This window comes from Suricata suricatta, chromosome 17, assembly GCF_006229205.1.
Source record: "Suricata suricatta isolate VVHF042 chromosome 17, meerkat_22Aug2017_6uvM2_HiC, whole genome shotgun sequence".
NCBI classification, from domain to species: domain Eukaryota; kingdom Metazoa; phylum Chordata; class Mammalia; order Carnivora; family Herpestidae; genus Suricata; species Suricata suricatta.
In genome coordinates this window covers 11,515,559-11,528,007 of record NC_043716.1, presented here as the reverse complement: position 1 = coordinate 11,528,007, position 12,449 = coordinate 11,515,559, and the positions used below count along the sequence as shown (strand labels likewise).

At 51.7% G+C, this 12,449-nt stretch overlaps 1 protein-coding gene across 2 annotated transcripts in view; it reads left to right on the top strand.

Moving 5' to 3' along the window:
* The window catches only part of USP22 (ubiquitin specific peptidase 22), a 39,877-nt gene extending 27,428 nt beyond the window's left edge, over window positions 1-12,449 (top strand). For both annotated transcript variants that reach the window (XM_029927679.1, XM_029927680.1), the window contains 6 exons: window positions 1,080-1,238; window positions 5,728-5,854; window positions 6,711-6,802; window positions 7,600-7,662; window positions 8,574-8,723; window positions 9,504-12,449. In XM_029927679.1, coding sequence (XP_029783539.1) covers window positions 1,080-1,238; window positions 5,728-5,854; window positions 6,711-6,802; window positions 7,600-7,662; window positions 8,574-8,723; window positions 9,504-9,546 — 634 coding nt within the window. In that variant the 3' untranslated portion in view covers window positions 9,547-12,449. The remainder of the gene's footprint in view (window positions 1-1,079; window positions 1,239-5,727; window positions 5,855-6,710; window positions 6,803-7,599; window positions 7,663-8,573; window positions 8,724-9,503) is intronic.

Genomic DNA, 12,449 nt, shown 5'->3' with positions numbered 1-12,449 from the left:
GAACATTGCTCTAAGCAGTGTGTTTAAAAATTTTTTTTAATGTTTTATTTATTTTTGGAGAGCGAGAGAGAGAGTTTGAGCAGGGGAGGGTCAGAGAGAAGGGGAGACACAGAATCCGAAGACAGGCTCCAAGCTAGCTGTCAGCACAGAGCCTGACACGAGGCTTGAACCCACGAACTGCGAGATCATGAGCTGAGCTGAAGCTGGATGCTCAACCGACTGAGCCACCCAGGTACCCCATAAGCATTGTGTTTAGACTCACAGTTTTTTCTTCTTTTTAAAAAGTTTTACATATTTTTAAGAGAGCATAAGCAGGAGAGGGCCAGAGAGAGGGGACAGAGGATCTGAAGTGGGCTCTGCCCTGACAGCAGAAGTGGGGCTTGAACTCATGAACCGTGAGATGATGACCTGAGCCGAAGTGGGATGCTCAGCCGACTGAGCCACCCAGACGCCTCTAGACTCACAGTTTTAGAGAACCTTCTCGTTGGCTGTTAATTCCATCAGCAGGGCGTTGTCTCGGGTTAACATCCTGTTTAAACATCTGTAGTAATGTTCCCAGTCTGAGTTTCATTTCTGTGTCCTTCAAAACAAACCTGCCCGCTGGAGGGACCCAGCTGTATTAAAGAGGCCAGCAAGGGCCGCTGTTGGCCGTGGTGCCGTGCCTGGGCGGTGTGCTCTCGCCTTGATTAGCCAAGGCCTGCAGTTTCAACGCAGATATTCTACAATTCTCAGAGGCTGCTGACGCAGATCCGCCAATTCAGAACCTCTGGATGTGGGACCTAGGACTTTCTGTTTTTTACAAAAACCCCAAAATGATTGTGATGATCTTTTGGGTTTGGAAATGGTTGCTTTAGAAGCAACCTTTGCCTTAAGTGGTTCATGTGTTGTTCTCCGTAGGGCCACCTTGGGGGCTCAGGACATGGTGGGTGGGAGCATTCGTGTGTCTTCTGACCTCCGATGCCCTTTGGATGGGAGGGCAGAGCTGTGAGAAGGCGTCCAGGTGCCGTCCACCAGGCGGTCCCCCTGAAACTGCGTGGCTGACTCTCCTCACCTGTGCCTTGGTCTCCTTTTGCTTCTAGTGGCGTCTCCACCACAATAGACCCCTTCTGGGACATCAGCTTGGACCTGCCTGGCTCTTCCACCCCGTTCTGGCCCCTGAGCCCCGGCAGCGAGGGCAGCGTGGTGAATGGGGAAAGCCACGTGGCGGGCACCACCACGCTCACGGACTGCTTGCGGAGGTAAGACGGCCTCCTGCGCTTTTGTAGAGGAGTGGTCTTCCCTTGCAGGCTCTTGTCTCTCCTTGCCTTGAGGCCCTCCGGGTAGTGGTTGGTCGGAGGAAGTTCAGGGCCACCCCTGGGCACCAGTAGTATTTTCATTCACATGTCCTGTGTGGAAAATGAAGAAAGATGGACAGCCTGCAGGTGGCTGGCATGGTCTGTCGCATGTGTTTGCACATTTGATTTCTGTTCACCCAGCTTTGCTTGCGGCCTGTGTGCGGTGTGGCTGCTTTCCTCGCGCCTCCACCCTCTTGGCTCCCGTGTCCGTTAACAGGGAGCCACAGAGAAGTTGAAGTTCCTGCACCTTCCAGGGCTGATGCCGTGGACCCGGGCCTGGCCCCTCGCTGTGGCACATGGCCCTTCCTGGAGGCGATGAGCCCGCGTGTGGTGTTGTGTGTGTCCCTTCACCACACCGCCGATTTCGATGAGTGTGAAGACCCCGGGTGGGCTGCCGTGAAGCGTGTCGCGGGAGCTGTGTTGCGTGCAGCGGCGGAGAGGAGAAACCCTTCCTGCGCTTTACTTTGATTCAGTGAAGTGTTGGGCAGCCTTTATTCTCCTCACGTGAGTCTAGGTCACTGCAGGTGCGTCCTTGGGCGAAGTGTTCCTTACAAAGAGGGACAAGCTTCTTGGTGTTTATCTTGCCACTGTAGGTCAGCAGGCTCAAGGGTGCATGTGTAGAATTTTTAAATGCATCGGCTTTGTCACACTGATAGGTCCAGATGTAAATGGGGCTTTAAACTTGTAACTTGGAGAGCAAGCACACACTCAAAACAACAAAAAAACCCACCATTTTTCAAGGGGTCTTTACAGCCCTGTTGAACTTGGTTGTAAATTTCAGGAACACTGCAAGTTTGCCCACAGAGCAGGCGAGGAGGCAGCACTTGGTAAGCTAATAAGCAGAGTGCTGTCCGCTCAGCAGCGGGAGTGCCGTGGGACGGGTCTGTGCCCGAGAGTCTCAGTAGTTTGTGTCAACAGCAGAGAGCCCCTTTCCAAGTTCCACAAGCCGGCAGAAGGAATTGGAGGTATTTGTCATTCCCGAGTCCTCAACAAGTGCAGACGTGGCTGGGTGGCGGTCACTCCTCCGAAGCTGCCCTGGGGGAGTGGCCACTCTATGCCCTGAACCCTTCGTGGAGGACATGGACTCGCAGGACCATGAAGGCTGTCCTAGGAACGGGGTGGCGCTTGTCAAGGCCCGCTGCTTTCCTAGGTTTCCGTGCTCCCCCTTTCTATTGGCTCCGTCTCTGTATTGCTCTCGGGTCCACTACGTTTGTGTGCTGTGTGTTGTCAGTCCGGAGGAGATGGCCTCAGACCACCTCAAAGTCTGGTGACAGGCGTCTCGTAGACACATGAGGGAGTGTGTACCTGTGGTTGCCAGGTCGGAGGGCTTGCGAGGTGGCAGATGGCAGATGTGGACTCTGGTGAACTTCAGCAGGTGAAGGCATTGGGGAGTCACACACTCCTCAGGCTGAAGAGAAGCCCACTCAGCAAACAGGTGGTCACCTCGGGAGGCTTGGCAACCAGCATCCGGAAGGTGCAGTCCGCTGCTGGTCCAGCTGCCTTCAGGTGCACTTAAGGCACTGCTCTCCGACAGTGCAAGTTCTCCCTGCATTTGCTGCTTCAGAATGATTTTTCCAGATACAGAGGTCTCATTACAGGCGCCCCAAGCCTACGTGGTGTGCCCACAATGCAGTGGGTGGCAAAAGCAGTTACCTGGCTTCCATGAAGGGAGACGGCCCTGCCTCCCGGCTAGGTGTGGAAATGCCCCAGGCATGGGTGGAGGGTGGCCCGGATGTGTAATCAACAAGATCTGGGACCTGGGCTCTGTTGTCCTTCCATTCTTTACTCACATCTACTTGAATTTGAAGCCAAATCCTCTTTGTGTCTGGCACTGTGGGGCTTGTATAGCACATTTTCCTGGTGTTGAGGCAGGTTTAGTTGACATACTTGGTGTCAGAAAATTCACATGGTTTAGTGAAGATGACAGGGACTAAAGGGTAAGTGTATTTCAATTTAGGGGCACTGCACACGGAAGGAAAAATGACAAATGATCGGGAACTGGCAGAAGAATTAAAAATCGGAAAACCTCAAAAGATGACTTTTGACTCAGCATATTATAATGCATTGGTGCACATGTCATTCTTTTCTAATTTTTTAAATGTTAATTTTTTGAGAGAGAGTACGTGCGCACGTGAGAAAGTGGGGGAGGGGCAGAGAGAAAGGGAGACACAGAATCCGAATCAGGCTCCAGACTCTGGCTGTCAGCACAGACAGACAAACCCACAAACTGTAGATCATGACCTGAGCCAAAGTTGGACACTTAACCGACTGAGCCACCCAGGCGCCTCCATTGGTGCACATTTTATAAGTGTCTCATCGTGAGAAGCAGTGTGCTTATTGGTCAGTTGCTCAGTTGAGAATAGTTGGCAAAGTGAATGTAATTGGCACAAAGTGTTTGAATCAGAACGTGAGGAGAGGGGGAATGTTTACACCTCCAGCCTGATTGACAAGCCACGGAATGCTGCGTTTCAGGGAGTTGGAGCCTATTACAGAAGAGGGTCTCTGGCCTTCATTCCTTCGCTGGCGAGGATGGCATGGGTCGGGGGCTCCATTATTAAGAAAGTGCTCTTTGCAGCCAGCCAGCCTTCGTAGGTTTGTTGCCCTGGGTGCTTGCTTTCTGAATGTTTGCGGACCAGCAGACAGAATCCTAGGCCTGGTTTTTAGCTGTGGGTTGGCATTGGGTTTCCAGATCCAGAAGTCCGTGTTTTCTCAGTGCGCAGTGCTCTCTGCCCGGTAGTGACACCTGGCCTGAGAACTCGAGCCTGAGCCTGCCGTTGCGGTGCTGGCTGGGCGCGCGCGTGGAGACGCTGGGGGAGCGTCGGGGGCCCTGCTGTGCTCCTGAGCAGGCTGGTTGGGACGGGGCCAAACTGTCCTGGGTGGGAAAGTTGGATTACGGGGTAGTGTTGTGGCAATTCAGGCGTATCCAGAGTCTTCACTCTGAACACGGGCGCGTTCTTCTCTCCTCAGGTATCCAGTATTCAAACTGCCCTGATTGTTTTTATAAAAAACTATGCTGTGCGGTTTGTTCAAATCAGGATCCAGACTAGGTCCACATACTACATTTGGTTGGTTGGTTTCACGGGTCCTTTCCTAGTTTGTAGACTTCTCCCCCCACCCCTTTTGTTTCCTTGCCGTTTCTGTGCTGAAAATCTCATTTTCCGCAGAATTATGCACACTCCGGGTTTTGTTGAGTGCACACGCCGGCTAGTTCTGCAGGTTGCAGTGAGCATGGAGGCCTTGTTCCGTCCCTTCCCCCCGTCCCCCGACCTAACTGCTCTCCTCAGATTTCCACTTCCTGGGCACCTCATGGGGTGGGGGCATCATCGTGCCCCTAGTGAGATTGCAGAATTTCCAAAGGATAAACCAAGGTTTCCAGGCCCAGTGTGAAAAGATGAATTTTACTTGTTTTTCAGCTTTAAACTTAAAAACTTTGGCATAAGTCATATTGAAACATTTGTTCTATGGGTTTTTCTCTTTAGTAACCACCACCTGTGACAAATGCTTGCTGACTTATGTAGTGCAACCTTTCTATTCTATGTAGTGATCTGTCTTCACCACTAGAAAATGATCATTTCCCCATTTTTTAATTTTAACTTTTATTTTGAGATACAGATTCACATGCATTTATAAGAAATAACTGGATACCCGTAACCATTTCCCCCAGTGGTAACCTCTTGTACAATTCAAATTTAAGGTTCAAGATCACAACTGGGTGCTGACATTGGTACCCAGCCCTGCATCGTGGCTCACAGCCACCCTCCTGCCCTCCCACCGCGGCCGTTTCTTAACCTCTGGCAGTGGGCATCTGTTCTCCATTCCTGTAAATTCGGTATTCCAAGAATATTATATAAATGGAAACCTAGAACATGTCATTCCCGCCCCCCATCATACGTCTCTGGAGATTCATCCGGTTGTGTGTATCCACAGTTTGTCCTTTTCTGTCCCTGACCAGTAGTAGTGCGTGGTGTCTGTCGTGTAACTGTTCGCGCACTGGAGTAACCTGGGTGGCTTGCTTTTTTTGTTTATTTTGTTTTTTTGGTTTTGTTTTTGGCTATTACAAATAAAACTGCTCAAAACATTTGTGTACAGTTTTTACATGAATTTGATCTTATTTTTCTGCAATTTGAATTGCTTGGTCTTAGGTTAGAAAATTACTACTCTCTCACCAGATTTAAAAAAAAAAAAAAACAAATATAGTTTTGAAAGTGATAAGGGAAAAAGATCAAGGAAGAAATTGTGTTTTTCCACTGTGAAGTTGCACACATCCGTAACTGTACATGTGTTTTTAAGTAGGGAAATTAGCCCATCGCAAGTGATAAAATAATCGTTTTCTTTTTCTTTTTCTTTTTTTTACTTCCTGTCTGTTTTTCCTAAAAACATAAATGTGTTGTAGATTTACCAGACCAGAGCACTTAGGAAGCAGTGCCAAGATCAAATGCAGTGGTTGCCATAGCTACCAGGAGTCCACTAAACAGCTCACCATGAAGAAACTGCCCATCGTAGCCTGTTTTCATCTCAAAGTAAGTTTTCTAGAAGGCAAACTCCAGTGGCTTCTGTGCATGTGCAGAAGAACATTCTGTAATGGCAGTGACTCGGTAATTCTTTAAACTCTGGGGAATCCAGCCGTAGTAAGTTGTGACTCTTTCCCGGTCTTGTGTTGCCCAGAGAGGCTTGTGGTGAACAAAGTAATTACTGTGTAATGAAAACAGGATGTGAGTTGCTCTGGTGGGGTGGGGAGGGGGGGTAAGATCTTACTTCTCCTCCTGCCCAGATTCTTCCCCCATCAACACCAGAGTTTTCTGTTTTTCTTTTACTTCTTAAAAGCAAACAAGACCCTTAGTGTTAGGATCCAATCCAGGGGTGGGTCAGCTTTTTCTGTTAAGGGTCAGACAGTAAATATTTTAGGTTTCACAGCCACACAGAATTTTTGTTTTATAATCTCTGTTTTATTTTATGACGCTTTCAAAAAACAAAAAAACCCCAAACCGTTCCTGGCTTGTGGTCGGATTGGGTGGCCCACGTCTAGTCAGAGGAATGTCTTGTCTGGAGAAGGACCAGCGTGTTCGTCTTTGCTCCCAGAGGTTACGGATGTTCTGTCTTCTCCCGCCCGGCGCCTGCCCGGGCTGGGTGTGAGATTACTCTCTTGTAGGCGTGGGGTCCTCACTTCGAACAGTCCCATCATTTTAAGGCTTCGTTTTGAACCCTATGAATTAGATTTATATGGATTAATATTGTGTTATTGAATCTGTAAGCTCTAGACGTGGCCGAAGGGCAGTTGTAAAAGGACATGAAAAGCCCACTTTTGGGAGAGCACAGAGAAACCCCGTCGGAGGAAACCCTTAGAGCTCCGTCCTCTTTCTTCTCCCGTTTCTGTAGCGATTTGAACACTCGGCCAAACTGAGGAGGAAGATCACCACGTATGTGTCCTTTCCCCTGGAGCTGGACATGACGCCCTTCATGGCGTCCAGGTATGAAAGGGCTTGTTAAGCTGTATCTGTGATTGGGGCGGGGGGGAGGGCCGTGGGGTCTGGGATCGGCTCCAGGGTCCCCGATGAGCCGGTGTAGACGTTGCTATATCCATACATGCTAAAATGGAGTTGTTATCCTGATCTTAACCCAAGACACATTTTAGTTTCCTCGGTGTGCTGCTTCCGCTGTGGGTTTTCCCTGGCAATCCCTGATCAGCTTTCAGACTTGACAGGGTGTCGAGGTGGGGTCACCATGAGAAAGCACAGTCGCTGACAGAACTGATTTTAGATGCAGATAAATATAGTGGACCTGGCAGTTGTAGATTCCATTTCTCTTGTTTTCAAAGCTGGTGTCCAAGACTACTTACAATCTATCCTATTCCTCTTGCTAATATGTCAGACATGTGTTAGTTTCCTAGACCACTGTAACACATTACCACAGACTCGGCACAGAGGTGGCAAGGTGTTGCCACGGCCGCATGTCCTTGGCAGGGCCTGGGGAAGACTAGGTTCCTTGCCTTGAGGTGTGGTCAGTTCGATCTGGGCTGGCTCTGCGCCTCATGGCAGGCGCTCTGGGCAGGCCGTTCGCCAGTCTAAGCGTCCGTCTCCTCGCCTCCACCCAGGGGTGGTCTCCTCTGGAAAGGAGAGCTGCGGAAGGCCTAGAAAGTCTGTCAGAGGTGTGCCTGGTGCCACGTCTTGTGTACAAGGCCCCGGTGGTAGTGGTGCCCATCGTTAGAGCTGCGTCTGCGTGGTGAATTATTTCAAACGATGCTGAGTCTTGCTCTTGTTTGTTACAGCAAAGAGAGCAGGATGAATGGCCAGTACCAGCAGCCAACGGATAGTCTCAATAATGACAATAAGTAAGTGGCACCTTGGGGAATTGCCCTTGGCATCTCTAAGGTGAGCGGGAGATGTGGGACTGCGGTAGGCCTCTTGGGGAGGGCCTCATGATGGCAGAGCTCTTGTTCTTTTGGCCCCTGGCCTGCCGCTTATCTTGATGCCCACCGGCCCCTGTTGAAAATGCTCAAGTCCTGTTAGGAAGGGACTTTTCACACCTGCACCTTAAGCCTCCCTGATGTGGGAGCCTCAGTTGTCCCTCCTGACTTCTGTGCATGCACGAGGGTCGTCCTGGCCCCTGCATTTCTAGAGCGAAGGCCCAGTGTCTGAATTCTGGGCCTCTTGGCCCCTATCTTCTCTGACATTGCAGCAAGGCCTCTGTTTTTTGTTTTTTTGTTTTTTTAACGTTCATTTTATTCTTGAGAGAGAGAGAGCACGCATGAATGGGGGCAGGGGGAGAGAGGGAAACAGAATCTGAAGCAGGCTCCAGGCTCTGAGCTGTCAGCGCAGAGCCCGACTTAGAGCTCAAACCCATGAACCACAAGATCGTGAGCCGAAGATGGACCTTAACTGACTCAGCCCCCCAGGCGCCCCAGAGCTTCTGTTGTTGCCTCCACCACCCTTTTCACTGGGGGTGTGGTAGAAAACACCAAGCAGAGCGTGTTCCAGTTCCCCCAGGACAGACTGCTGTCCTCACTTCCGCTAAATGTGCTTCCTGCAAAGCAGCATGAGAGCTGAGAGGGGCTGGGCACCCCGGCTCTCTTTTCCTCGGGGTCCTAGCTCTCGTTCCTGGGGTGTTACCATTTGGTGTCAGTGGGCTACTCACCATGCAGCCCCCTGACCGCTTCAGACTGACTGGTTTCTGGTGGTCCCGAGGAGCTAACCACGCCCTCTCCTTGCACCCTCTGTCCCTGCGCCCTTGCTCCCAAACTAGGTACTCTCTGTTTGCGGTCGTCAACCACCAAGGGACCTTGGAGAGCGGCCACTACACCAGCTTCATCCGGCAGCACAAGGACCAGTGGTTCAAATGTGATGACGCCATCATCACCAAGGCCAGCATCGAGGACGTGCTGGACAGCGAGGGGTACGTCTGGGTGGCAGCTGACAGCCCAGGCATATAGCCGTTGAGGGACTTTAACCTTTAGTGGCTGAAGTAATGAGGCTTGTTCTGGACAGAGAGCCAGCCTGGGTTATCACTGGCCAGGAGAAGATATACCTCTTGGTCACTGTTGATCGTACCTCAGTTCAGACCACGTGGTGGCAGTCGTTTATTTTACCCACAGCATGAGCTGACGCATCAGTTCTTGGGGAGCCCCCTTCTTTATCCGCTGTCTTCCTCCTGGGCCCATCATCATCCACCCTTTGCTTCGTTAAATCCTTCTTGGTCTCAAGACTGTCGGTGGCGTCCTCGGCCCCAGGGTGGGCTGGGCTGAGGCGCCGTGAACTCATCTGGCCTTTGTATTTACTCGCAGCAGGGTGGCCTCTTAATAGAACCTGTGTAGAATTTGTGTTTAAGATCACAGTTTATGGGGACGAGGAGGCCACCCAAAGGGCGGATTTGGACTAGAAGCTATCGTGGGTCTCACCCAGAGAAGCCGGGCTCAGGAGCTGTGCAGGAGGCAGGACTAGTGGGGCTGATGACTCCTGGAGAGCAGGTGGGAGGGTGGGCTCGGGGGTCAAGCATTAGGTGGGGGCAAGGACCCCCCCACCCTCTTGGGGACTAAGAACCAGAACCCAAGCAAGAAAGCGGTCAGACTGGCAGCGGGTGCCAGGACCGCCATTCGAGGTAGAGGGGGGATGGGTTGGTTTTGTTTACCGTCTCATGAGTTAGGTCGTGACCACGCCCTGTGTCCTTGCCCCTCAGGTACCTGCTGTTCTACCACAAACAGTTCCTGGAATATGAGTAGCCTTGTCTGTGGCTGGACAGGAGAAGCGAAGGCGAGAGCTGGCAGAGCCTCACAGAACGATCCCCGTCCTCCCCGACTTCACGACGCCACCTCCCCACGGAAGGCCCCCCAAGAGCACCGGCTTCCCCCGCGGCCTGGGCCCGTTGCTGGCCCGGGTCGGTGCCCCAGGGTCACGGTGTTGGGACGAGCGCGCGCTGTGCTCGGAGGAGGCCCTGGGGCCAGCGCCCCAGAAGGACTTCAGGCCAGGTGCTCCGCATGGGCGGGGGCAGAGTGGACGCGTCGCTCGCGTGTCTCCTGTGCTCCTTGAGAAAATGTGCGGGGCCAGGGTGGGGGGGTCCATTAAACAGGAACACAGAGGAGCCAAAGACACTGCGTGAGGACAGAGGACTTCGCGAGTACCTTTCTCTTCGTGAGCTTAGTATTAAATATATATAGTGGGGGACCCTTAGCCGCCGCCTTGTCACAGATACAAAGACCCCCCGAGCCTGTGGAACCGAAGACACTAACCGGGGTTTCCAGGCACGTCTGTTCCGCACATAACTTAGCATCAAACTGCATGTGGAAGCGTCAGCCCAGGTGTTCTCTCTCGGTTGTTGCCTTTTTTTTTTTTTTTTAGAAATAGGCATTTTCTTATCCCCCTCCCCCTTTCTCTCTTTTTCCACAGTGGTGACTTTCATAAACGTAATGGTAGTGACGTGAATGAATTACTGAATTACTGAATTTATACTGAAGTTGAGGTTGTTTTCCTTTATTCTCTCGAGAATGAACCTTGCTTCTGAGTTGGTGCCGATTTTGTTGCTTCCCCTCCGCCCTTCCCTCTGGAAGCGTCCGTGTCCTGGTCTTAACCAGTGCACGCAGCAGAGGAGCACCAGGCTGCAGCTAGGAAGTGTCTCTGTCACATTAATCGTTTGAGTAAACGAAGTGTTTTCAGTGGCTTCATCATTTCCCTTCCTCATACTTTCTGTCCCGTTGCTGCTTGGCAGCTCCCGTGTGGGGCGGAAGCGGGGGCGACCCCGGTGGGGCCTGTGTCCTTGCCCGGTGCCTCTACTTTACATCCGCTGTAGTTTGAGTTGTAGCAGGAAAACGGCTTCGAGATGGAGCTGGTAGGGAGAGGGAGAAGCCGTGTGGGGAGATGGAAACACTTTGCCTTGTTCTTTGTAAGACACCTTGCATGCATCTGTCTGTCCAAAGCCAAATTTAGATTGTCCGTTTCTGAGAACTTACCAACCCGGAGATGTGGGGGAGGAAACGCCGCTTTCGTATAGTTTGTGAAACAAGGAGTCCTGGTCCCGGGAGCCTGCTCTGCATCGAACTATGGAATGTTCTTTCCTGGAGAGGAGGAGAAGCCTGTTTCAGACTCAGCACACTTGTTTTGTAAAGAGCCAGGGAGCTAATACTTCAGGCTTTGTGGGCCGAGAGGTCTCTGCCACAGATAATCCATAAAAAGGGAAGTGTGGCTACGTTGCGATGAAAATTTGATGGTTGTCACATAGCACGCAGTTTTCTTCCTGCTGCATACAAACGTACAGACTCTTCTCGGCTGGTAGGACACGCAGAAACCGTCCCGTGGGCCACGTCTCTTCTCATTAGCTGGTCTGTTTAGGAGGTGGTAACAGCCGCGAGCGTTGAGTAGTCACTGCTCAGTGCGGAAGATGCTGGAACACATGAAGCAGCAGCATGTGCTGCAGCCGCATGATGTCCGGCGGGTCCTGAGTGACGCCGTGTTCAAAGCACCTGCTCAGCCCGTTCTCACTTGAGGAGTAAGTGTTCTAGGAGAGCAGGCGCCATCAGAGATACAGATGGTGCGGATTCCCAGAAAGGGCCCCCGTGCCGAGTTGTGGGGGAGGGGCCGTGTTGGGAGGATTTCTCTCGGGGAGCCGCTGCCTGTTAAGGAAGACGAGCTGACGGAGCCGGCAGCAGACTTCTGGGCCACGTGCTTTTTGCGGCCTCCTGGCTTGGCTTTCCTGCATCGCCCTGGGTTCCCTGGCAGGTCCCCTGTGGTCTGGCCAGCCCGCTTGCCACAACTGTCTCTGCTCAAGTTCAGGAGCTTGGCTGCTCCAAGAACAGGAGGATGGGGACCACAGTGAGGCCACATTTACCTTTGTAGACAGTAAATGTTTGTATGCAGATGAATTCTCTCTCCTCCCTTTGGCCCTGGTGAGCTCTGCCTGTGCTGCCCGCAGGACATCCTGCCGCCAGAGTTTTCGTGTGAGTTTACCTTGTTAGGAACAAAATACGCCATGACGGCCCTGGGAATTTTTCTGTTAGCTCCCAGTCCAGCTGTGAAATTCCAGAAAATGGCTTTCTTATCTCCTGGCAACCACCCCTGTATATGTGTTCAGGTCATTACCAAGTGCGTCTGACACTAAGGGATCATTGGGAGACCTTCCTCCCACCCCCCCCTCGCCCCGCACACCCACCAGTGTTTAAAACACTGTATTTCTGAGCTGTTGATCATCATTTCTGTGCTTCACGGTGAGACCGGCTCTCTGTCTTCAGAGCCTGCTGTGCGTTCTGAGCAGTGTCCGGGCCGGGAGGGCAGGCGGGCAGCCCAAGCGGCTGGGCCTCCTCTCTGGCCCTGAGGACCGTCCGAGGCCTCCTTCCTGCGGCAGCGCCCCCGCCCCCGCGACCCGTCACCCTGTGCTGTTGTAGTTTGGCTTGGTGTGTGTGCTCTTCCTGGGTAAAATTGCTGTTCTTTTGACAATTCAAGTGACTGTTTCATTTACTATAACCTTGAAAACGAAAATTGTAAGAAAAAGCTTTCAATGACCGTGCTGTGGATTTTATTACCAAGATGTTTACACCTCCCTCTTACCTGTCATTTTAAGGAACTGTCGACTCTTCTACCTTAATGGCTTGTAGTCTTTCCTATGTCATAATAAAGCTACATTTTCTTCCGAAAA